The sequence below is a fragment of the Scyliorhinus canicula genome, chromosome 3 (genome assembly GCF_902713615.1).
Source record: "Scyliorhinus canicula chromosome 3, sScyCan1.1, whole genome shotgun sequence".
Classification (NCBI taxonomy): Eukaryota; Metazoa; Chordata; class Chondrichthyes; order Carcharhiniformes; family Scyliorhinidae; genus Scyliorhinus; species Scyliorhinus canicula.
In genome coordinates this window covers 245,464,579-245,489,786 of record NC_052148.1, presented here as the reverse complement: position 1 = coordinate 245,489,786, position 25,208 = coordinate 245,464,579, and the positions used below count along the sequence as shown (strand labels likewise).

General features: G+C 45.0%; 1 protein-coding gene across 2 annotated transcripts in view; it reads right to left on the bottom strand.

Moving 5' to 3' along the window:
- The window catches only part of pcdh10a (protocadherin 10a), a 56,405-nt gene extending 34,165 nt beyond the window's left edge, over positions 1-22,240 (bottom strand). Inside the window, exons 1-4 of one of the 2 annotated variants that reach the window (XM_038792511.1) lie at positions 19,221-22,240; positions 18,327-18,385; positions 18,121-18,227; positions 8,543-8,667 (exon numbers count right to left, since the gene is read on the bottom strand). In XM_038792511.1, coding sequence (XP_038648439.1) covers positions 8,573-8,667; positions 18,121-18,227; positions 18,327-18,385; positions 19,221-21,698 — 2,739 coding nt within the window. In that variant the 5' untranslated portion in view covers positions 21,699-22,240 and the 3' untranslated portion in view covers positions 8,543-8,572. The remainder of the gene's footprint in view (positions 1-8,542; positions 8,668-18,120; positions 18,228-18,326; positions 18,386-19,220) is intronic. The other variant, XM_038792509.1, reaches the window with a different exon arrangement.
- Positions 22,241-25,208: the final 2,968 nt, after the last annotated feature.

Sequence of the window (25,208 nt, the reverse complement as noted above, 5' to 3'; positions counted from 1 at the left end):
TTACCTGGATGATTATTGTTAGTTGTGGGAATATTTCCACTTTAAATATTGAGTAATTACCTTTGATTGTACCTCGAAAATACAGCTAAACTCCTTTTTCAGAAGAGTGCCCAATTTGTTACTGTTATTCTTAAGTAAGCCGCATCTCTACATCTTTGTGCCTGCTCGAACACACTGTTGTCCTGGAAATGAGTATAGGAGCTTGACCAATTTTCAAGCACGTTATGACATTGTGGGGATGTACTTTAACTTTACCTGTGTGCAAAAATGAAAGGAGTGGACTGACTGCCCATGATACACCACCTAATGCCCGTTTCTGTTGAGGTATGCTATGGGCAGCTAGTCCCCAAGCCAGCTTTGCACTAAAGCTGAGGTTGGATTTCACCCTCTGTGGCCTCACAACTTGTAATGATGTCACATTTGCTATGTAGACTCCTAATAATGTACAGTCACCAACACAAAATGAATGTTGTTAAGCTGCCATTTTCTCCCGAGCAACAGTATAAGTGGTTCATCTGACAATTTGCATCAACTGAACTTGTTGCTAATTTCACACCAATACTTATTTAAAATCAATGTTTGTTTTCTAATAACATCAACAATAATGAGAATTCCGAATTGAATACGTTATCTTGTGCTGCGAACTCCCACCCCAAAATGAACTGGACTTTGATTGTCCATTTTGTTTTCGTTTTGAATTTCTTTAATTATTGGAGAGCTAAGGGAGGTGGTAAGTCATTGTAACACTTGGCAGTGCTTTGGAGAGTTGACGTCTTGCAATGTCATGAATTTGAAGGGTCTTACAGGAACAGGATAATTGTGGGACAAAAAGGCAAGAAAATGTGGAATGCAAAGTAACTGTGTTGAAGTTATTTTGTATATTTTTCCTGTGAACTGAAACTTCTATAGTATTAATTAAGGAAACTATTGATGTGATCAACAAGGTAATAGCAGACATGAAGTTCATGTTACAATTTAGGTTGCCAGTTCCAAGATAAGACGATCAAGGGATGCAGAAGAAATCTGTGGCATCAGTTTTGGAAAGAAATGCAACTGCAACTCTGCAGGTTTCAAAAGACAGGAACTTTCTCCCTGAAACCTTCAACACTTTGCATATCTTTTTTCACTAATTGAACACCAATGCACTTTCTTACTGAACGAACGTTACACTGGAGCAGTCATTTGATCAATACTTTTGATATAAATCTCACTTAAGATACTAATATCCAATCCATAAAGTCATAACCCATCAGATTATGATGAAAATTTAGACAATGATCATTTAAAGATCGTAATGCCACAATACTCAGCCAGACGATAAACAACTATGTGGCTTCCGGTCAAATTTTGACTGTCTTAAATAACTTACATTCAAATAGCACCTTAAATCCAGGTAAACATCACTTGTTGTTTCACAGAGATGTGAAGAAGAGATGGTAAATATCAAAATGAGTTATAATTTCTGAGCTCTACTGTGGCTCATTTGGAAACAACAACAAGAATCTGTGGCTAAGAAATTAACATATTCCTGCTTCAATTACTTAATTAGTTCTGAGTCAAAATAGCAGCATTACACCTACAAAGCAAAAAGAACCAGCTCGAGTTTCCACTTCTGGTTATTATTCCATTACCACTCCAGGAAAATGAGCATGTGCATGTTAACATTGGTGAAGTCAGGAGGATTGACCATGGTCAACTAAGCTACCAACAATATCTAGGTTCACACTTGGAAAAACAACTACTTCTTGACGTACGAGAGGTAAACCCAAATTAAACATGGGCATCCTCCAATCTTGAACTATCACTAAAGTTTGTTCTCCCTCCATTGTTTCTCCATCTCACATGATGATGGTAATTCTTCTTGGGATATTATTTCCCAGGTACTGGCAGTTCTCTAATAACTAGCACAATTGGGCAATCTCCTAAGCCAATTCCTCCTCTCCTTTCCTGAGATATTTTTCATGACGAAGTGTAGTTCAAGGGGTACTAGCAGCCCTTCCTGACCTCTCACAAGTGCTCATTCTCCATGAGAAATTAATATTGTATTTCATTCAACTCTGAAGCATCAGTCCTGTCCTCATCTAATGTTCACAAATATGCAGGTTCCAGCACGGGTCATCGGGTATTGTTCAGAAATGGAAACCTTGGCTGATTTTTTATTTCTTCCTAGCCCAGGAACATTGACACCACTTGTTGCCTCCTTCACAACCACTCCAGCTCAGACTAGCTAACCCAGCTCATGCTACTAGATGGGTACTGCTAAATAAGTTATATTCTGGTGGTTGGTGAATTATGCACGGTGGTCTGATGTTCAGTTATTAAACCCATGTATGGCTGAGTGCCGTATTGGGTATAGTATGCATGTGGTCTTCAATATGGGCAACCCTTGTCAATTAAGTAATTTGTAACATCCCAGCTCATGCAATGGGTGACACCCACCAATGCAACAGAGCAATGCATTAAACCTGGGACGATCTGCATCTGGGTGGATGAATGCCATATAATATGTTGCTTTTGCAAAGTGAACTATCAAAAGAGCCCCAAGTTGAACTTTGAACAAGAGTTACTCCGATAGAAAGATCATTTTTAGCAGTTAATGAATGTGCAAGTTTGAAAAGACATTCTGTACTCAAAGGTTAATCTGCTCTGTTTCATTTCAGTGATGTGTACCAGTGGCAAAACATTCTGACCTCCAATGTGGACATTAATTTTCTTCAAATTTGTCTTCATCTATTTTCTTTAAATATATCATTCAGAACACACCACGGTAAGTTTTAAAAGTAACAGCAAACTTTATTAGTTCAACAGGTTTAGACTTGACAAAAAGGAATGATAATAAAGTGCAAGATTACCCTCATTCGTTGGGGTGGATATCTGCTGAGGACTCAGAGATACATGGAATGGCTTGCTGCACAGGGAGGAGTACATTTTTGGATACTTTGAAAAGATACATACTTACCCCTCTTGTAATTGAACATACTTATTTTTCCTTATTTGCTTTAAATATGTATTTTCCCTCCTCACTGGGTCAATTTGAGTTGTGCAACCAGTCCCAGGCATAAGAAAATTCCCCCAATGCATATTTGGCTCTGTCATCAGGGAGTATACAGTAGCAATCAGCAGTGATTCACCCTCTGATAATAGCTCGCACATTCATGGTGGGTATCAGTCTTTGAACTTTATTAATCCTTAATTTCATAATCGTTATTTTCTTTACACAACGCCTTTGGTTTAAATGAACTCTCTTTAGCACAAATGCACCATTCCATTAAATGAGCTGCTGCCAAAATGGTCTTATAACATTAGGCGAACAAAGAGGATTTTTGGAGAGCTTATCCACAAGTCAGCACAGACAAAACATAGTTGATCTTGTTGAGTATTAGTAAAATAATTTCGAATGAAGTCTTTGATGATTTTTTTTTTACTGGGGACTGTGTGAAGAATTTTTTAAAAAACGACAAGTGATGATTAGTTTGCAGGCAAACCAACCACATTCAAAGAATTGGAAGCTAGTGGGCATGGTCTAGAGTGAGATTACAGCTTTCATCCTTTTTACTGGACTGTCTTCTTTCCAAATTCCAAAACAAAATCTTCCACAAAAGATTTCAGCAGAAGAAAAGAAAGCATTTCAAAAATAAATATGTGGAATGCTTTAATGTCAGGTCATCAAGATCACATGTCAAGTTCTTTACATAAAAGTATGCACACCTACAATTACCTTTTTTCTTAATCCTCAGACATGTACTCCTACAGTTACTTCCTTCTTTGGTTGCCTTGCGTCTATGGTATTTTGGACGAACATCATTTAACTCAACACTGACCATACACTTTTGGTACTGTACATTAAAAACATCGAACCTATTTACTGTTCCCTTCAGGTGCTTTAGAATGAAAATACCAGCTAACCTCCCATTACCTTTTGCACAGAAAAGCAAGATCAAGGGTAGTTTCTCAAATGGAGCAATATTAGAAGCTGGGTGATAATTGGTCCAAGCCACACAGGACATCATTCTGTCCCCATTTTTTAGTTATATATTCGTCCTTTTCTTATTACACATACCAATATATATAATTCATGAAAATCGAATGTGAAAACTCGTCACTCCTTAATCACACCATCACATTGTGTTGCAGTGCCTTCACAGGGAAATAGATGTAACTACAAGAATGATTCCAGAACTGAGAAATAATACTTATCAGGAATGTTTCCATAGAAACTATAAGACTGAGATACAGGTGTTTAAGACTGGTTGTATAGACATAGAGAGAATATTTACATTTTGTAGGTGAGGTCAGAAGGAAGGCCATAAATGTTGGATGGTCAGAAGTTAATCCAATAAGGAATTTGGGAGATACGTTGTTACTCAGAGGATGGTTAGAATGTGAAACTCATGAAATTCACGATCACAAGGAGTAGTTCAATTAATAGATTTGTACATTTAAGGACAAACTAGGTTTACCTGGTACATTACCCCTCCTTCCTTGATGTACCTGATATATCATCCCCCATCCTTTGGTGCATCTGGTATATCTCCCCCCCTCCCCTCAGTGTGCCTGTTATATTACCCCCTACCTTGTTGTACCTGGTATATCACCCTCTACATATAGTGGACCCATTACCCTTTTTACCAGTGTGCCTGTTATATCATCCCCATCCCCCAGTGTACCTGGTGTACCTGCATTCATCTCTATAGAATACCTATGATATCAAATTGCCTCCCCCAGTTCACCTGACATATCACCCATGATCCCCAATACACCTGGTATAACTTATCCTACTCCTGGTGCACTTGGCATTGCACACAACCTTCACTGTTGTACCTGGTATAATAGACCCCTCTTCCCCCAGTGCACCAGGTATATCAACCCTTTCCCCATGGTGTAATTGATATCATCCTCTCCCCCTGTGAAGTTGGTATGTCTCCTTCCTCTGCTGGCATACCTGTAATATCAAGACCATGTCCCCAGTGTGTCAAGTACATCTATTCTTCGTCACCCTCAGTGCACCTGGTTTATCAACCTCCTCCCCAGTGTACCTTGTATATAGAATTGCAGATTGATTGGATGAAGGTGTGTGAATGATACATCCCTGTTCAAAAAAGGATATAAAGATAAGGCCACAAATTACAGGCCAGTCAGCTCAACCTTAGTGGTTGGGAAGCTTACAGAAATGAAAATTAGAAGCACTTGGGAAAATGTGGGTTAACTAAGGAAAGCCAGCCTGGAATTGTTATGGGAAAATAGTGTTTAACAAACTTGCTGGAGTTTTTGTTGAAGTAACAGAGAGGGTAATTAGGGTAATGCTGTTGCAGTGGTGTACATGAACTTCCAAAAAGCATTTGATAAAATGCTGCTCAACAGACTTGTGAGCAAAGTTAGAGCTCATGGAATAAAAGGGACAGTAGCAATAAGGATCTGAAGTTGGCTGAGTGACAGGAAACAGTAGTGGTGAATGGTTATTTTTCAGACCCGAGGAAGGGTTTCCCTGGGATCAGTGTTAGGACTGATAAAGATTAATGACCTAGACCTTGGTGTACAGGGCATAGTTTCAAAACTTGGGGTCAGTACAAAACTTAGAAGTATTTGGGAACCATGAGGAGGATGCTGTCGAAGTTCAAAAGGGCAGAGACAGGTTGGTGAAATGGGCAGACAAGTGACAGGTGAAACTGAATACAGACAAGTGTGAAGTGATTCATTTTGGTAGGAAGAATGGAGAGAGACAATATAAAGGGTACAAAGGGGATGGAGGAACAAAGAGAAGCTGGGTATATTTGTGCAGAAATCATTGAAGGTGGCAGGACAGGTTGAGAGAGCGATTGATAAAGAAATATGGCATCTTGGGCTTTATCAGTAGGGGTATACAGTATGAAAGCAAGGAAGTTATGCTAACCCTGTATATAACCCTGTTTGGCCTTACAAGAGTATTGTGTCCAGTTTTGGGCAGCACTCTTTGGGGAGGATGTGAGAGAGTGCAGAAAAGATTTGTGGGATGAGGAACTTAGGACCATTCTCGTTGAAGAATAGAAGGTTGTGAGCAGATTTAATGAAGGTATTTGAAGTCATGAGGGGTCCGGACAGAGTAGGTGGGGAGCGAATGTTGTCATTACTGGAAGGATTGATAGTCTGTTGGGGTGAACAGCCTGTTTCTGTACTGAAAATGTTATCTAACACTTTGTAATACATCATAAAAAGTTTCCATTATAAATGAAAACACAGAAATTTAAAATGGAAAAGGAACTGTGCATAGACATAACATGACATCATTGACATGTTATAGATGCAACCATCTCTTTCAAATATTTTATATCGGAAGTCCTTAACCAAACGTCTTCCAAAACATAACCCAACAGAGGGTGCACACAGTAACCTGCCTGGTAAGTGGACCTTGCCCTCAAGTTACAACTGCCTAAATTCAAAAATATTTTGATTCAAATTTGATGTATTTTACCATCAGTTACAGAATTGCAGAATGACATAAACCCACCATAAAGAAACCAATTGATTATTAACTGTCCAAAAAAATCTGATCCTTACTTTTTATGAAACAGTGATACTAGGATGTAAACTTTTCAGTTTGAGGATGATGATTTTAGTTCGCTTGGCGAGGTATGCATTGACTTTTGGTTTTATTTTGCTTTAAGTGTTCCAGATTCTTGAGCATCAAGTCCACACATACAAGGCACTGCAATCCTCAAAAGATTTGAAGAGGGATCCTTACATTGAGCTTTCGATACATTTGTTGTTTGGTGATCACAGCTTTAATTGCTACCAAGTGTCAACAACACCCTTTGGAAATACTACATTGCACTGTAATTCCTAAAGGAACTAGCAGCATCTAGTCGCAGAAATGGTACAGCGCCAACATTTTATTTTAATACTCCAAAAGATTTTCCAAATTCTGAATACTATTAAAATAGGAATTAATTCATTCCTCTGTTGTTTCAAATATATTTTAACAATGCAATTAACATCTGTACCTAATTGTGATTCCTCTTTTACTTTAACAAAGGTCATTTATTTTTTTAAGTTCATGAATCAAAGAATTATTTTTGTTGCCATTGGGAAGTTCAAGCAACAGATCATGATAAACCTTGGAGCAAGTGACTCAGAAAAGCCGACCAAAACTCTCATAAGATGGAACAATCTCGACATTATTGGCACAGCTATTTTTTCCCAGTTTGCAGTTGAATTTTAAAAAGGAACTGGGTGATGCAAGGTGTTATTAACGTCTGATAACTTGATTCAAACTCCAGCCCAGACCCATAACATGAAACTCTCCTTTGTCTGTTGCTCTGTGTAAAGTTTTTTTTAAAATAGGATAAAGCAGTTCCAATTGGACACAGGCCCAGTGAAGAAAACTGCCCTAACTTGGCAAGCTTACACGCAGAAATGCGAAAATGAGAACATAATACTTTTTCAGAGTTGGTGCTAAAGTGTACTGTTGATGCAAAAATAGAGGAAGTTTTAGCTTGCATCGAACTATATCGCATATGATTTTGGAATACCCGATAAAATGTTCAATATTGAAGTATTCCATTCCTAAGTATGAACATTGTTTGCTTTGATAAAGCCAAAAACTCATCAAAAATAAAGTTGATTCCCTGTTTACAAAGTTGCTACATTTGCTGCCTGATATGGAACTGAACCACGCAGAGTGAGCAGGATTGATTCCTTGTCAATGCTCAGTGTGATGATCCCATCTAGAATAGCAGAACAGGTGGCCCAATTGACCTCAGGAAAGCTGAGCTATGACTTTTTTTTAAAAGCCAGGGTGCCTGCGTTTGATTGCTGTCACTGTTGTGAGGTATATTTGTGTGGACCTTGGATGAGGATATGATCAAGCTCAGCTGTGATGCTCCCCAAGCTTCAATAGTTTCCTGGTATTCCCAACTGAAGCTCGCACACGGAAGCACCAGCGCGATGAGGTACCAGATGACAGTCAGCATCTGTATAACCCCACAGCAAAGATCAATCAGGGGGCAAGTGATGAGAAGTTCAGAAGGTGACAAGCAAACATGATGAAAGGGATGAAGATGCAATTGATGGCAAATAATGTCACCGCCTTCTCATGATATTGTTTGATCAGCTTATGTTTACAAATGGAATTGGAAGGTGACAATGTTACGTTAAAGGCTTATCTTACATGCTGGCACTAGGATTGCCACATCAAAACTTCTCCTGCAGTCACGTACTTAGGTTAATACGTTCTATTGAGATTTTTTTCCACATAAAATTTGACCCACTGTAAAATGGTGAGCAAACTTTTGTTTTACGTAGGGTGATCCTGTCCTTTGAAGATACCAAGGACATTGGAGGCAGCTCAAGCTGTTTCATGCTTTATTCCCAACCAGTAACACACATGTTCCGAGTCCCAGGGCTGCCTGTCACTCAAAATCTGCTGCCTCAGTTGGTTGAACTTCATCAGTTCTCGACCAGACCCCTAGAGGAAGTGCTATGTGGAAGCAAAAAGCGTTCCATTCCTGGGGAGGGAGGATGGACGGAGGGAGGGGAAAAGAGAGAGAAGTGTCATTGTCCAACGCACCCTGCTCAAATCGCACCTCCTGCCAGCCGCTCACAGAGCTGCATTGACGGCAGTCGTGGAGAAGTCTGCATCCTGGACCGTCCTGCTCTCCCCCAGCTGGAGGAGGATGCACCTCGGTGAACGGCCTGCAAGGGGAGAAAGACAGGGAAAAAAATGGAAAGAACATTTTAAATAACTGGGGGCACCTTATTAGCGGGAGCACTTCACATGTTAAAAATCACAGTGGAATTCACTAATCAATGCCCATTAAGGCCAAACCTTAATGTGCAAAGCAATGGAACACTGACATATCAAGAAAATGTCAGTCTTGTGGTTTACTGTCAAGGCACTTAAAAATTTATGTATTTAACAGTTGAGATTATCGATCAATTTATTTATTTTTCTTGTTACTTTAGCACATTGCTCATTTGTTTTTGAATATTTAGATTTAAAGCTCCTGCTGGTGGCATCGTTGACTGGACTTTACAAGGGGAATTACCTGATATACTGCTCTCAGGACAAGCAGCTGTGATGAAAACAGACACTATGCTGCTGCTATTCAACTGTTTGATACCAAAGAAGAATAATGTTACGCCAAGAGAGGGGTAAGGATTAAGTGACCCAATTAAGACACTTTCAGTGCATTTGCCAGAATCTTTATCAGTTCAGATTGTTCAATGTGGACTGTTCATTTCTGAAATAGCAGCAAATAAATGGAGGCAAAAAACCCCCCATCAACTTGCACATCTCTTTTGCCATTTTCCATTCTCCACTGGAGATTTTAACAGAAGCTAAACTGAGACAGACCACCGGTATATCAGGTCTCAGGAAATGCAACGTGCTACAATTATGAAGTCACATTGACGCGAGACGCAGTAAGGTGCCCTGAAGCACTTCAGCCGCCAGTGGAAAATGAAACAAATGTTACAACAAAGGAGTTTAAGAGTATGAAGCCAGTATCTCCTCAAAAATGTAGTCCTAACCATTGCTTATCAGCACTTGACATACAGCGATATTCCAAAAAAGTACATTTTTTAAATTGAACAGGGTGGCTCTATTTTCGGAAATGAAATTTTCTAAGAAGATTCAATTACCTACCTAAGGTTTTGCCTTAAAACAAATTGGGTGTTCATGGAATTGATCCACTTTGTCTTGTCAAATTGCGAGTCAGTACAAGCATAGGAAATGAACAGATGTATGTAATATAATTTCATGCCAGCTCAAATGGCCAACCTACCAGTGCTCGTGCTACTGAAGCGCCCAGAGCCATGTAATTAAAGCTTGCTCTCTATTTACAACCTGCCTCTTCACTCCTCTGGGACTACGAGAAGATTTATCAAGCATAATAAAAACTAAAGTCCGCGCCTACAGAGAAGCAGGTAAAACACTTACTCTGCTTAAAAGCTTGTTCCAGATATCACAGTCATGTCGCCAAAAAAAAGTGTGATGGCACTGAGAAAGAGCATTGTTGCAAAAATTAAGCCATGAAAACTGAGCTTCACTACCATATGGCTGATGAGCACAAGGCAACAAAAAAAAGGATGACAGCGGGTTATTCTGCACAGAGCTGAGAGATTCTGTTACTGGGCTGTGCCCTCTCAACGGTAAATTTTACACTTTTCGTGTGAATTATAAGTTGTTTATCAAGCAGAAAGTCAAGGGTCAAACATTTGTGTGACAGAAGGGAAATTGGCTAGGGAAATAGCTGAAGTACACATTGCAAGGCAGGGGCTGAAAGCGATACTGTGCAGCTTGGTGAGTACTGTATTTCATAAAATATATTCACAGGGTTAAGTGTTTTGCACAAAATGCACCATCCAGAGTATATTAAACAGGATTTTTTTTTTGCATAAAATCTGTAACACAATGCCCACAACAATTCAATCAGGACAATTTCTCTGAGCATTCAAAATATCAAAAGTCACTGATGTATGAATAATTGTTCAACTCCAGGGGGACTGTCAGAGAATAATTCCACTCTTGGAGAAACATTTACCTTCGATGACCCAATTAGAAATATTTTGCAGATTCTTTGAAATCATAATTTTGCCTAACTTGGCCCATATTGCCTTGAGGGTCAACTATCCTGTTACAAATGGCACACTGCACATGTGAAAAGAAAAACATTCCCTCCGACCCTGTGTTCAGCCACTCTGTACATTCCTCTGTCTATTTTACTTCAGTAGAAGTAGATGGGAAGTCAATGGCTGGCTGCTCTTTGTTTATGGCAAAAAGTATGTAAAGTACCTGGCAAGTGGAAATCTAATGGTAGGTCCGAGTGAATTCTGCATCTGGTGCCTAATAGTATAGAGGCTGGTTTAGCACAGGGCTAAATCGCTGGCTTTGAAAGCAGACCAAGGCAGGCCAGCAGCACGGTTCAATTCCTGGACCAGCCTTCCCGAACAGGCGCCGGAATGTGGCGACTAGGGGCTTTTCACAGTAACTTCATTTGAAGCCTATTTGTGACAATAAGTGATTTTCATTTCATTTCATGTAATAAGAGAACAACAGGATCCATCTTGAAAATAGTGCTTCAATTTAGTTTCTGATAAGTGTTTGGTGCAGTCAATCCTGTTTGATCCAAGGAATGTAGCTTAAAATAACAATGTATCATGGGTTCATATTTAGTTTCACAATAACATTTGAACACTCTACATTCAAAACCCAAATAAACCCAATGTTTGAGGGAACATTCCCAGCAGTATTATTACATTGGATGTATCTAATGTAGCATTCCTTCTGTAACCAACGCTCTAACTTCCATTACCTCATATGCATGCATATAATTTAGTCACCTGACAGATCAACGTGATGCTAAATTGCAGTTTGATAAAATTCTATTTAAACCACCAAAATTATGATTTTCTTTTAAAAGTACTCCCCCCTCTTATTTAGCATTGTGCATTTATACCTTTTATAAGGATTGTTTTTGTAATGCAATCAGCATACCAATCAAATTCAAAGGGAGATCCAGTCTGGCATCATTAGCTCAGCAAGATGGATTGACCGATTAGAACATTATTTAGCTACACGGAATGGACTGGTATGATATTATCAATTTAGCAATAATGAATGAGATTGTGGCGCAATTTGTCTCGGCAAGCAGACAGGACTCACTGTACAGTGCCACAGGAGCAGCTTGCTTGTATTCAAAGCACATTTGTTCACTACGTCTACCCATATGTAACTAAGTGCCTCAATTGCAGAAGAATAGAAAGGGGAAGGCAGAAGAAAAAGGGGAAATTATGATCAGAAAGAGTGAAGATAGAAACCAAGCAATGAGGGATTCAAAATGCAATGATAGTATTGGTATTGAAGTTATTATACCAAACCTGGTTTATTGTTATTAAACTCCCTCGGCTATTAAGACTATTGGAGGCCTGCTTTTATTTAAGGAATGTGCATTCAAGCAAAGAAATAAGGTACAGTGCTTTAATGAGAAATAAATAGGCATATAAATCTGCTCCCCAGCAACAAAGCATGGATCTTTTAAAATCAATTGAAATGGTTACATATCTTAAAATTAAGAAAGTATTTCAAATTATGAATATCATATTCCTAAGGAAATTAGCTCTTTGATATTATTTTACGTTATATCACATAATTGTAACGATTATTGGTAATTATTTGGAGGAAACTAATTTGAAGTCAGAAGTTTGTCAAATAATGCTCAGAATAGAATTTTGTCTATCAACCTCCTTGTGCTGATTCATTATTGAATATTTGCACGAGATCCATTTCTTGTAAATTACTATTATAAAAGACACTATTTGTTGGTCTGTGCTATCATCACCTGTCGCATATTAAAGTCACTACATTTTACATGAATATGATACAGTACAATTTTGTGTCACAGGGCGGGCAACAATTCTCTGTGACGAATGATCCCCACAGAATAAAGCTATTATATGGTTTAGAAAAACTTAAATAAACTCATGAAGTCAGTCAACATGAGGTGCAGATGGGACACACAATGGGATTAGATGGTTTATGGAAAAATAAATCACAAGTGGTTAGGGTTTATTGTCCTTTGGGTTATTGAGGCAAATACCTTGCGTCACTGGATGATGTTCACTTCAGACATTCTGTCCGTTCTATGTCCTCTGCATAAGCTAACTGGTAAACATATATCTCGGTAGTGGGCCAATTTAACGTCGTATCTGACCGTTATTAGTATTCGCTATTGCAATCAACACCAGAAACAGATTTTGAACCATTGCTCATTCCAGGGAACAGTGTGCTTAATTGATTTAATTTTTGTGGAGAAACAATCCTCGGTTTTGTTTGACACGGAGGCAGATGCTATTGGCGTGTGCTTGTTACTGCATGTTCTATTGGCAGCGCTTGTCTATGTAAATACAAAAGTGTTTTCTTACATGAAGTTGGAGCCCAGTGGGGTTTTCCACTGACAGCGGACGGCTCGGTTGACACGGGTTTTATTGGTAGCAACCCGCCGCCAGGCAATCGAGGGAGCTGTAGGCCACATTTAAACAAAAACTGTGGCAAAGGGTTGCATCAGGCATGTTTAACGAGACAGCGCCCCTTTCGCAGCTTTTGCAGATCGCACACAGATTCGCATGGACCCCAAACTCGCCACAGATTGGAGAGGTGGTCCCCAGGGTTTGGCCCGGGCGCCGTCACCAGAAAAGCAACTGGTACCAAATAGCCATCGACATGCACAACTCTCAAATCCAACCCAGCCCACAGCAAACCGTTCGGAAAAGAAAGTGGTTTACTTTGCTCACATGACCTGGCACGACTGCCGTTGTTCACTGAGGAGCTGGATCAATGGCAGGAACAGTACTCTGGAGGTGCTGAAGTTAAAAACAAACTGGCATTTGGAATGCAAGTCTGGTCCTCAACCAGCTCGCGCCCTTTCGTCTGATCGGCCGGGCGCCAGGCCACATTCTTCGGAAGAGCTACAAGTGGGATTCACGGTCAAATAACACGGGGAGAGGCGATGGGTGGGTGTTATCACTGCATTTCATCTCTCTTCAAAATTACTTTATATATAGTGTTAAATTAAAGAAGCTCGTGCGATGCAAATGCAAAGCTTCGATCACAGACCGACATCAGTAATTGCTCTGCAGAAATCTGAAAGCAAATTACTGATCAGTGAGCTGTTACAGACTGCGGACGTGAACTGGAAACGGGATCACCAGCACTGGGGTTTTTTTTAATTTTACACAACATTTGAAAAGAGCATCGGCTTGCAGGGGTCTTCGCCGCTATGACTTGGGGGAATTTCTTGCCGGTTGATTCTGTCCCCCCCCCCCCCCCCCCCGCGAATCATTCGAACAGCATTTCACCGTCGGCTTGCTAATTATAATGCACGAGCAGGGTGACATTTACTAGAAGTGTTCCAAGTTGGCTAATGTTTACACTGCAGGATCCTGCTGCTCGTCCGTGTGGGGGGGGGGGGGGGGGGGTTCAGCCCTTTTGTGCAAAGCTGACAAACGCCCACTCTTTGCTAAAATAAACAAACACTTTTTTTTAGTTGTTGTTCCGGAACGTAATCGCAGCGGGATGCAGGTCCTGGGGGGCAGCCTATTCTCCCGAGTCATGAGTATTGAGTCCACACGACTTGAGAGGATGCCTCTGGGGCGGGGGGGGTTCGGTTGCCTATTTCCACAATCCCCCCTGTTGTGATAACCACCCTCGACCATTTCCCTAAATTCAACTAGGTGCATCTTGGTTTAACTTTCATGGCTCATGCTCCCATCTTAATACAGTCCTTGCTATTCACACTGACAGCCATGCACCTCAGCCCTGTTTTCAGAGCAAAGGTGATGTGATCTGCTGGTCCCTTGAGACTGACATCCTGGCCTTTTTTGTTTGTGAAGTATTTAAGGTAATCCTTTCAAGAACCTGGCCTCAATTTAAATCTATGCGTGCCTTCTTCTTGTCAGAATGGTGTGGGCCGATTGAAATGCTTTTGGAGAATGCAACGCTGCTTTAAATGATCCAAATTTGTAAACCCACAGAAAGACGTTCGCGCGCGAAAATGGGCCACATCTGTGAGGGGCGGGGGGTTAAGTGTGTTCTCAGCCTTTCTTGCTCCAGGAATATAAAACTTCTGACGCTTTCTCTTACATTATACTTCACACCACCTGATTTCCCCATTTCCATGAATTTCTCCTGCATTTCACTGAGGTGATAATGCCAGAACTAGGTCACTGAGTGAATGAGTATTATAAGTGATACTCGAAAACGCATGGAACACTTTACCTTCCATTTTTAGTGAACATCTTTAAAAGCTATTGAAGACTTGCTAATGTATAAGATGCACAGAAAGCACTAAAAAATGTTGATGTCATATGTACTTTTCCTGCACACATTGAATCAACACTGCTTCTTAGACCAGCTATTCATGAATTTCAAGAAAAAACACAAATCTTGGGAAGTCCTACATTAGTTTTTGTATGAATATGTTAGTTATTGACAAAAAAACTGTAGCAATACTTTGCCCAAGATTTATCAATGTATAAATTGATTCTTCTAATATTCCATTCTGAGGGATGTGAGTCTATTTTAGACCCATCCTCCTTTCAGTTCCACAAGATCAAGCATTTTGATGGAGGAATTTTTTTGTTCCGTTCATGAGAAGTGGACATCTCAGGCTGTGCCAGAATTAATTGCCCATCTCTAATTGCCCTTGAGGGGGTAGTTAAGAATCAACCACATTACTGTGGGTTTGGAGTCACAGGTAGACCAGACAAGGTAAGGACGGCAGATTTCCTTCCCTAAAGGACATTAGTGAACCAGATGGGGTTTTACGACATTCAACAATGGTTTCATGGCCATCATTAGACTTTTAATTCCAGATTTTTATTGAATTCAAATTTCACCATTTGCAGTGGCGGGATTTGAACCTGGGTCCCCAGAGCATTACTTTGGGTCTCTAGTTTAATAGTCCAGTGACAATACCTCTATGCCACCGCTTCCCCACATTTCCCAAATGTAACTTTCCAATCAGTAACAAGGACACTTTTTCGAAAAGTGAAATACGACTGGAGAGTTAGTCAAATGAATTGGGTTATCTAACCTGAGTACGCAATAAGAATGGCCTGAAGTCTAAAACAGCCAACCCCACATTATTTAGACAGCCCTCAAAAATGGCTCATGTAAGAAAGACAAAGACAAAAATGCGCAGTGGGTTAACATCCGAGTGGGAGGTCTCACATTGCGTGGGATAGATACATTCCTCCCCACACTGTGGTTGAAGGCTGTGGATCAATGGGATGAAAGGATAACACGTGCACCCCATTGCTAGAGGTTGCCAATTGGTTCTTGGGACATGCTAGGCCAGTTTGAGAATTCTAGTACCTCCTTTTTGAATGGGCGATGGTCTCTCGACCACAAGATACAAAGCTGTATTCTCAGGGAGCTAACTGGTCAAGTGCTTGTGTTGGATTATCTGGAAACTCTTTGTTTGCCATGAAGTGAGGGTAGTTATTGATGAGGAATTCCTTTTTCCACGTTATCACATGATGGTAATGCTATGTCCTCACATGGCAATTATTCCAGGAATGTATCTATCCCCCTTCCCTACTTCCCCCTTTTGGCGCCTGGGCCTTCTGCTGGTTAGGTTCCAATTCTTTGGAATTCTCTCTTTCAATACACCCCTCCTTTTCTCCCTCTCATATTCAAAGCTGCTTTCGTGAAAAAAGCGTTAATTCTGCCTCCTAAACCGTCAGTCTTTGCTTAGACATTGGTAACTTCCAAATATTGAAAATAACTTGGCTGGCTGTCGACATCTTTTCTGTTTGTCTGTGAGACGGTCCCAAATAACAGAATGAGGAATCAACCGGTTGAGGGACACAGTTAAATATACTTTGCTGAAGTGTTTTTTTAATCCTATCAGGCAAACGCACTAACACCAACAGGGGAGACAGCATTATTCCAAACACATTGCATTACATTAGATGGAGAATTACTGCCAGATTATCTAAACATACAAGGGAAGATATTGTGCAATAGCTGGCGCAAAGGGACACTGCACTATTGCAGGCAAACTGGCTCTATAGAGCCGGATACACTGGTACAATATAATCCCGGCACCACTTATATCGGTTGTCTAGTTTAAGGAGATGATGTTGTAAATCTGCTCTAGATGTTTAACATAGCACAGAACATAATGCATTTAAACATTTATAAGTAAGGCATTTAAAAAAAACACACTTGGAATTGTTGATTCTAAGGACGATCCGAAACTGCCTCATGGTAAAACGAAACAATTCACTAGTCGGTAAATCCGGTTGCAACCAATGTGTTGAACTGATTTCCAGATTTACGTGTTAATCAAACGGATTCACTGGCAGCATTTCAGGATTTGCCCAGTCAATGGGAAACATTAGCCTGTGCCTTCGCTAACCAAGTTCAGTAACACTGCAATTGTCCTCATTCTGTTGATGGTTTAATTGTTACTTTCAAACTGACTGGCTTTTTAAAAAAAGGATGTATTCGGGAGGTTTGTTACCCTGAACAGTAATTTCCACCTCTGCAGTGTAATGCAAAGACCCTGCGGAGTCTGATAAGTTTTGCATTGCTGCCATCTTCTGAGATGTGGGTGTATTTAATAACTCTCCATTTTGAAAGCGAGCAGCAGGGTAATACGCGAAACAGGCACTTCTCACAGAAAGGACCCTTTAACTATCCAATCCGCAGGGTTTGGGAAGATGCTGCAGACCAGGCAGGGTTTGAGGACTTTATGAGGCAGGAACACGCGAAACCAGTTAATCCCCTCTCCTCCCAGCTCGCCAGTAAAAGCCGGTGCGAGAGAGACATCTGGCAAAGATCAAACTGCTTTGTGTCCTTTTAAATTCCCTGATCCCGCCACTATCACTTCTTTCCAAATTCCATCACGTCCACCAACAAGCGAGGAATGATGGAGACGAATGCCAGTCCTGGAGGACCCATTTTCAGATTGCATATTCATTAACGGCAGAAAAATAAAGAGGCCATTGAGCGGCCGCTAGTGCCAAACGTGTTTCCCATAATGATCAGTGGGCGTCGGGTTGGATTAAAGCAACCCAGGAAACCAAGAGAGAGAGAGGGGTGGGTGCAAAATTAGGCTGAGAGTGGTTTCCTCCAGGACTGTTTGCACTCAGTGTAGGTTACAAAGAATCGCGCGGTGCACAGTGAATAAGAACATGCCACTTCCTCTATCGCGCTTCGACAGTGTTTCACACAATTCTTGCAAAGTCCGTGACTCAGCCGCAATGTGCATGAGACACACACACACACACCGCGGGTGAAATTCTAGAGCTGCTGAGTTAACTACACGTTATTCTTAATTCAATACTCACATCAGCATGCTGTGCTGACATGCCCATTCATTCATACACATGAGCGCTTTGCTGAATGACTGAGAAGCACCCCCCACAACACACAGGCAGAGGAGTGTGAATGGGAACCCTGCAGCTCTCTGCAAAGCCGGGGAGCTGGTGTTTGCTATGTTTTGTGCGTGGCTATGCCCAGATTGCATGCATCGCCACCACCTCCCCCCCCCCCCCCCCCCCACCCCCACCATCACCACCCTCTCCTCCCGGCGGAAAGGGCTGGAGGACACGTTGGCAATGTCACTGCGGCGCACTTACCGGAGTTGTGAGCCCGGCTGGTGGCATCGTGGTCGCTATCTCCCTGCTCGCTGTCCCCGTGGCCACTATCCTTGGAGCTCACGATGTCCGCCTCCTGGAACGCAGAGCTGAGGAGAGACAAAAAAAAAGGAACGGCCAACGTTAGCGCCCGACATTACCACCCGAATGGGCCAGACAGCGAAATCCCAGTTCAGTGAGCTGCCTACCTGTTAACTCGACGGGGTCTGTCCACAAGGAAACTGAGCTCGGTCCGTTGGTGTTTTGTCTGCAAAGGAGGCAAACAGCAAATCAATAATCGCTACTTATTCGGCAGACAATGTGAAGCACCGTCAGTACCGTTAACAAGAGGGAAGACCCCGCCTAACGCACACAAGGGGTTCTATTTAGTTGAAGGTACCGCTGTAATGAGGAAATGTAATTACTATTCCTAATATGACATTGGACCTCGCAAATGGCTGTACAATTACTGAATTGAAGGATGGTTCAAAGTTCCAATTGTAAACTATCAGGTCTGAACAGTTTATACACAAGGTAGTTTTTTTTTGGGGGGGGGGGGGGGCATATAATGGGACACTTTCAATCTGTTTCTCCTAAGAATGTTTAGTGAGTTCTCAGGACGCGTTACATCTTTTTATTTGTCCACAGTACGCCTAGAAGTCCCTAAGATTTCAGATTGTTGGGGCTATGGAGCTGTCAGCTTGCTGCTGACCATGCTGCCACGGTTAATGGGGAATAATCTCTCCTTCCCAGCAAAGTGCTACACCGCTTCTTTCCATGCAGGAGGCCGGGGTACTTTCACTCCAAACTGTGCATTATTAAATCAATCTGGGCTCAATTGGTGCGATTTACCGGCATTTACAACATTTGCCAATGATGATAGCCGTCCTTGTTCTAAAGGAAGCCCACGCCGAGCATTCAAAAGCAGCCACAAAGGGATTTCAAATGACACCATCCAGAGTTAATATGTAAGACAGGGAGAGGGTAGGTTTAGGTTATAAGTAGAAAGGGGATGTGTAAGACAAACTGTGATGGGTGAAATGAGAGAAAATCTGAGTCAGGGGACAGGATAGATGGGCGTGAAAGCAGTTGCATGATCTTACCTCGCTCGATAATATACTCCCATTGGAAATGATGTCAGGCTGCTGGTCCGTGTACCCAGTTATGATCGCCCCACAGGGGTTGTGGTCAGCGTCCGTACTCCGGGCCGGGCTACAAGGTTTCAAGAACATGAGATCCGTTTTGGCCGATTCTGGGGTCAGGCACACCTGGTAACAGTAGTTCTGGCTGTGGTGACCAAAGCTGCCCTCCTCCACCGACACCTGAGGCGCGTTGGGGTTCGTGGTCTGCACCAACATGATGTCCGACTTGCTGAGTTTCTTCTTCCTGTTCCTCGCCTGCCGACAGCAGGCGCAGCACTCGCCCGCCAGGCAGCTGTAGACGTTGAGCTTCTTGTCCTTCTGGCACCGAACGGCCAACATGATCATGGCCAAGAGGAAGACGAAGGACACCGAGCCCAGGGCGATGATTAGGATCAGGGTCAGATTGAGTGAGTTGTCCTTGGGGTTCCCAGCTCGGTTGCCCCGCTCCCCCTGGCGGTCCACCGCGCTGTCCACGGCCATCACCAGGATAGTGGCGGTGGCGGAGAGAGGCGGCTGCCCGTGATCCCTCACCTCGATCAGGAGCTCGTAAGGGGAGCTGGGGTCCTTCTTGGTGCTGGCCAAGCGCCTGGCTGTCTTGAGCTCCCCGCTCCTCCAGTCCATCCGGAAGAGCCCCAGCTCGTTGCCTTTGGCGATATAGAAAGTGAGGCGGGCGTTATCGCCATCGTCCGCGTCCACCGCCACCAACCTGGCCACCAGGTAGCCCGGCTCCGCCGAGCGGGGCACCATCTCTTTGGCGCTGCCGTTCTTGGCCACGGGGGACACGATGGAGGGAGCGTTGTCGTTCTGGTCCACGATGATGATGTTGATGGTGGTGTTGCTGCTCAGGGCTGGGCTCCCCGAATCCTTCGCCTGCACCGTGAAGCTGAACTCTTTGAGCTGCTCGTAGTCGAAAGAGCGCAAGGCGTACAGGTAACCATTCTCGGAGTTGATGGAGACGTAGGTAAAGACGGACATACCCTGAATGTCACACTCCAATATGGAGTAAGAGATATAGGCATTCTGCCCCATATCGGGGTCCACGGCAGTCACTGCGTAAATATAAGCCCCGGGAACGTTGTTCTCGGTGACATACACGTCGTAGGAAGGTTGCGAGAAGCGGGGCGCGTTGTCGTTCTCGTCAGCCACTTGCACCTTGATGGACTTGCTGGAGGCCAGAGGGGGCGAGCCCCTGTCCTTGGCCAGGATGGTGATGGTGTAGGAGTCTCTGAGCTCCCGGTCCAGCGGGCCGTCCGTCACGATGGTGTAGTAATTCTTAAAGGAGGATTTGAGTTTGAAGGGGACCTGGCCCAGGATCTCACACTGCAGCTGCCCGTTCTCCCCGGAGTCTCGGTCGGTCACACTCAGCAGAGCCACCACGGTGCCGGGCGCCGCGCTCTCGTTCACCGAGTCGGACACGGTGCTGAAGCTGATCTCCGGCGCGTTGTCGTTCACGTCGGTAACTTTGACCAGCACTTTGCAATGAGCCGGCACCGCGTTGGGCCCCAGATCTTTGGCCTGCACATAGATCTGGTGCAGGCTGCTCTCCTCGTAGTCGATGGTCCCCTTGACCTCGAGCCAGCCGCTCCGGGACTCGATGCTGAACAGCTCCTTGACCCGGGGGGAGACGTGGTTGCTGAACGAGTAGACCACCTCGCCGTTCTTGCCCTGGTCGCGGTCGGTGGCGTTGAGCTGGATGAGCAGGGTGCCCAGGGGCGCGTTCTCGGGCAGGCTCACCGTGTAGACGGACTGCTCGAAGATGGGCACGTTGTCGTTCGAGTCGAGCACCCTGATGGTGAGCAGAGCCGTGCCCGTGCGCTGGGGGAGCCCCCCGTCCACGGCCGTCAGCACATAGCGGTGCACCGCCTGCTGCTCGCGGTCCAGCGCCTTCTCCAGCACCAGCTCGGCGAACTTGTTGCCGTCGCCCTGGGTCTGTACGTCCAGCTGGAAGTAGCTGTTGGGGGTGATCTGGTAGGTGCGCAGCGAGTTGCTGCCCACGTCCGGGTCGAAGGCGCTCTCCAGCGGCAGGCGGGTGCCGGCCGACGCGCTCTCCGAGATCTCCACAGTCAGGTCGGCCTCCGGGAAGCCGGGCGGGTTGTCGTTAATGTCCACGATCTCGATCTCCACGCGGAAAAGTTCGAGCGGGTTCTCCAAGAAGAGCTCCAGGTGCAGCAGGCAGCTGGCGCTCTGGCGGCAGATCAGCTCCCGGTCCATCTTCTCGTTAACGAACAGCACACCGTTCTCCAGGTTCACCTCCAGGTGCGGCGAGCGCGAACTCGCCACCGTCTGGAAGCGGCGGGCCGCCAGCTTGGTCACGTCCAGTCCCAGGTCCTCCGCGATATTGCCCACGAAGGTGCCATGCTCCTGCTCCTCGGGCACCGAGTAGCGGATCTGGCCGCCAGCGCGCTGCAGCCACATCCACAGCAGCAGAAAGACAATCATCGCCCCAGCCACCAGCCACTGCCGTCCCTCCTTTAAGTTCAAGGCGGTGTTTCAATCCTCTCTTTGCAACAACACAAAACCCCAATAATGCTGCAACCGGCACTTTCCCTTTCCTCTGAACCCTTCGTTACATTGGTCCGCAGCAGCCAGGTACGTGAAGCGACTTCATTGCGGCCGGAGCTTGAACTTCTCTCTGCTCTTTACAGGGTGAATGGCCCCTCTGATCTCATCCCATTCAGCAGCGGTGTGGCTGAACACATTCCCCGCGATTCTGGCTTCCTATCAACTCCTCTGACACAGCGCCCGATCATATCTCCGGTGTAAACAACGGCAATCGAGCGGAGAGTTTCTCATTGAACCCTTTTCTGTTCTCGGGGTGAGTTCTGCCGAATCTGGCTGTCTCTCTTTTCGTTAAATCTCTTCTTTCCTGCCCTCACTTGCCTGCTGCTGCCTTTCACTTGTCCCTCTCTCCCTCCCTCTCTCCTTCCCCCACTCCTCCCACACTTCCCCTGTTGCAGTGCCCGGCTCCTGCACACCTCTCTGCTGACAGATTGCAGCTCTCTGGGCTCCAGAGCTCTGCTTTTGCGTAGCGCCCTCTTCGCGCCAGCCAATGGGCAGCCTGGGCAGCCGGAGCCCCGCTCCGATTGGCTGAGCCAGGCTGAACGAGCGGCGGTGCGTCACCCCGCCCCTCCCTGGCTGACCAATGGGCGGCGGCAGCGGGCGGGCCACTCCGCCGTGTGGATCACCCCGTGCCAGTCCTCCTCCGACTTGCCCACAGAGTTAGTGGGCAGCACTCGTACAGGTGCCCATACTAATCAGATCACAGCACATCCCCACACAGAGGGACATTCTTGCTGCGATTTTAACCCCCCCCTTCTCTCCCTCTCTCTGCACGAAACGTTCTTGCTGTGCAGGTAGTGTGTGTGCCTTCTCTCTACAGCAAGCCTGTATGAAACACAAACCCTGCACGCCTTGCAGGGTCTACCAAATACAGAATCAAAAGAAATCGCAACAGTTATGCAAAAAAAAATTTCAACTGGGGAGGTGGCGAACAGCATTTTTGGCACACATCCCGCCAGTTCAGATTGCTATTCAGTAAGAATCATATCGAAATCTCACTGTGCACATTTGCAAAACCCTACCTCGCTTGCCTTTATAATATTTGATGCAGCGCCCGTCATTTAGCCAGACCGATCCGAGGAGGAGAGGGGGGGGGGGGGGGGGAGTTTTGTGTGTTTGAAATGCAGGGTACACCCCCCCCCCCCCCCATACACACACACACACACACACACATAACTCACTCAGACTCAGTGTCTGGGTGACACGTACTACATTGGCTGGGGCGTGACTAACGGGCATTCTCTGGTGAACCCAGTCATTCTGTTCGTGTTAGCAGCGAATGCGGCGGGGGATGAGCGCCGGCAAAAGGACCTGGGTGCTGCTCACTGTATCACACCGGGAATGTTTTCCTGTGGGGCGGAGGGGACGGGATGTGTGGGGGTGTTGGGGGTAGGGGGGGGGGGTAGGTCTGGGGAGGGGGGAGCTGGGGAAGGGGGGGGGGGTTCGCTTCAGCTTCACAGCCTTGTGCGGTGCGCCGGCTGTCTAATGAGTTGAGATGTTGACATTGCGATGGGAGAGGGTTGAACACTGACGCCGAAAACTCACACTGTAAAATGTTGTCCTCCGAGACAGCGAGTTGAGGATCTTCCGAAGAGATCTGCCAGCTTGCAGTCAGCACTCCACCCTTTAGCAGCCCTGGAAGCTTCTGTGGGAGGGGGGGGGGGGGGGGGTGAGGTTTTGGTTTCCAATCTAACAAAGTCTCAGTGACATGCTGCGCCCTCCAATGTGATGCGGACCCTGGCAGTGAGCATGCGAAGCGCTCGGGTGTCAGGGGCTGGCTCGCACGGCTGAATGGGGAAAACGCTTCAAGCCTCTCCGGACACTGGCTTGTCTACAATGTGACGGCTGTCTCCAGGAGTCAGAGAGTGCGAGGGTTAAATACCAGGCTGGGGGAGAGAGAGAGAGAGAGAGAGGGAGAGACAGAGAAACTGAGCTCCTCTCTCAGGGCACCCGGGTTAGCGTTTTGCACGTACCGGTTCCAACGTTCCAGATAAATAAATAAAATGTGAAGTCCGGGGGTGTTTTCCTCCGGGATGCACATTGATTTTTTTTTTGCCGAAAGCGCAATCAGCCCTTTCTGGACATCAGTCTTCATTGTGCAGCAGATGACAGACCGATTTCTGCGGATGTTTAATCGCGCTTCCAGTGGCGGCTGCGAGGGGAGGTGGCTGTGTGTGTGGAGGGAGGGGGGGGGGGGGGGGGTTGGCGACTGCGAGGGGAGATCTGTGCCTGGGGGTGAGGGTGGGAGAGGACTCCGTGAGCGCAAAAAAAGCTAATTTGATTTCAGGCTGGCGTGCGAAATGCAGAGAGCTCGGACAGTTTATAAAAGAATGGTTTGATCAATAAAAAGTAGATTATGGTCTATCAGAATATTACTGCACCCGTCTAATCAATACGAGTTTCATGGTTCCTGGTCGACGCACAGTCGGAAATAGAGTCGGAACATGTTGATTCGAGAATGAACCCTCCTTTGCTGTGTGTGAATAGACAGACAGGCAACTGCAATCGCTCCTTAGCGGGCATTCTTCTTCAATGAATATATACTAATTGACCTGTATTCTTCGAGTACATCAAAACCCCTCCCATAATGAGTTCTTGTCAACAGGGTGTTTTTTTTTAAACAGAATTAACTGAAATCGCTCATTGGAAAAGATAGTGCTGGAATCAGCACGTTCTCGCTGGGATAGAGACACAGGGTGAAATCTCCGCATGTGACTCGATCTGCTGGGTATTCATGCCTCCTATCTGCGGTTGGAATAATAGCACACGCTTTCCTGTGGATGTGTCGCGGACTGGAGGGCTTGTGAGAGAGAGACACGCAGACATACCCGTGCATCATTCGGTAATTGACTTTCCACAACGCTCTAAAATAGTGGACATTCACACGACCTCCTGTCAAAACTGAGGGGTTCAATCCGAGACAGACGCTGAAACAAATCAGACCCAGTTTGTGTGCGAAATCGATGCAGTTTGTCACCAGTGAGAACACCCCCCCCCCCCCCCCCCGCCCCCCGTGGAGCCAAGCTTGGAGCTTCCCCCCTCCTTTGTGTAGGAGCTGCTATCTACCACTGGCGTGTTCAGAATCAAAATGATGCACAAGGGGGAAGAGTGTTGTCAGCAACCGAGCTTGCCAGCAGACGGCTCTTTTCACAGTCGTCCAGCTGATGCTGGCAACTGGACATCGCCGCTGGAACACAGGCAAAGCATCCTGAGGGTTGCCCCTCGCCATTTGAGGAGAATTTGCGGCCTATCGTGGGATCTGCATTGGTTTCTCTAAATCCGATCACCAATTTGGGCGAAATGGCGAATTCACCCTCACCCTGTCATTCATTTGATCACATTCGGTGCTACATTGCCGTCAGACGCTGCTGACCTTGCAATGTTCTTTGC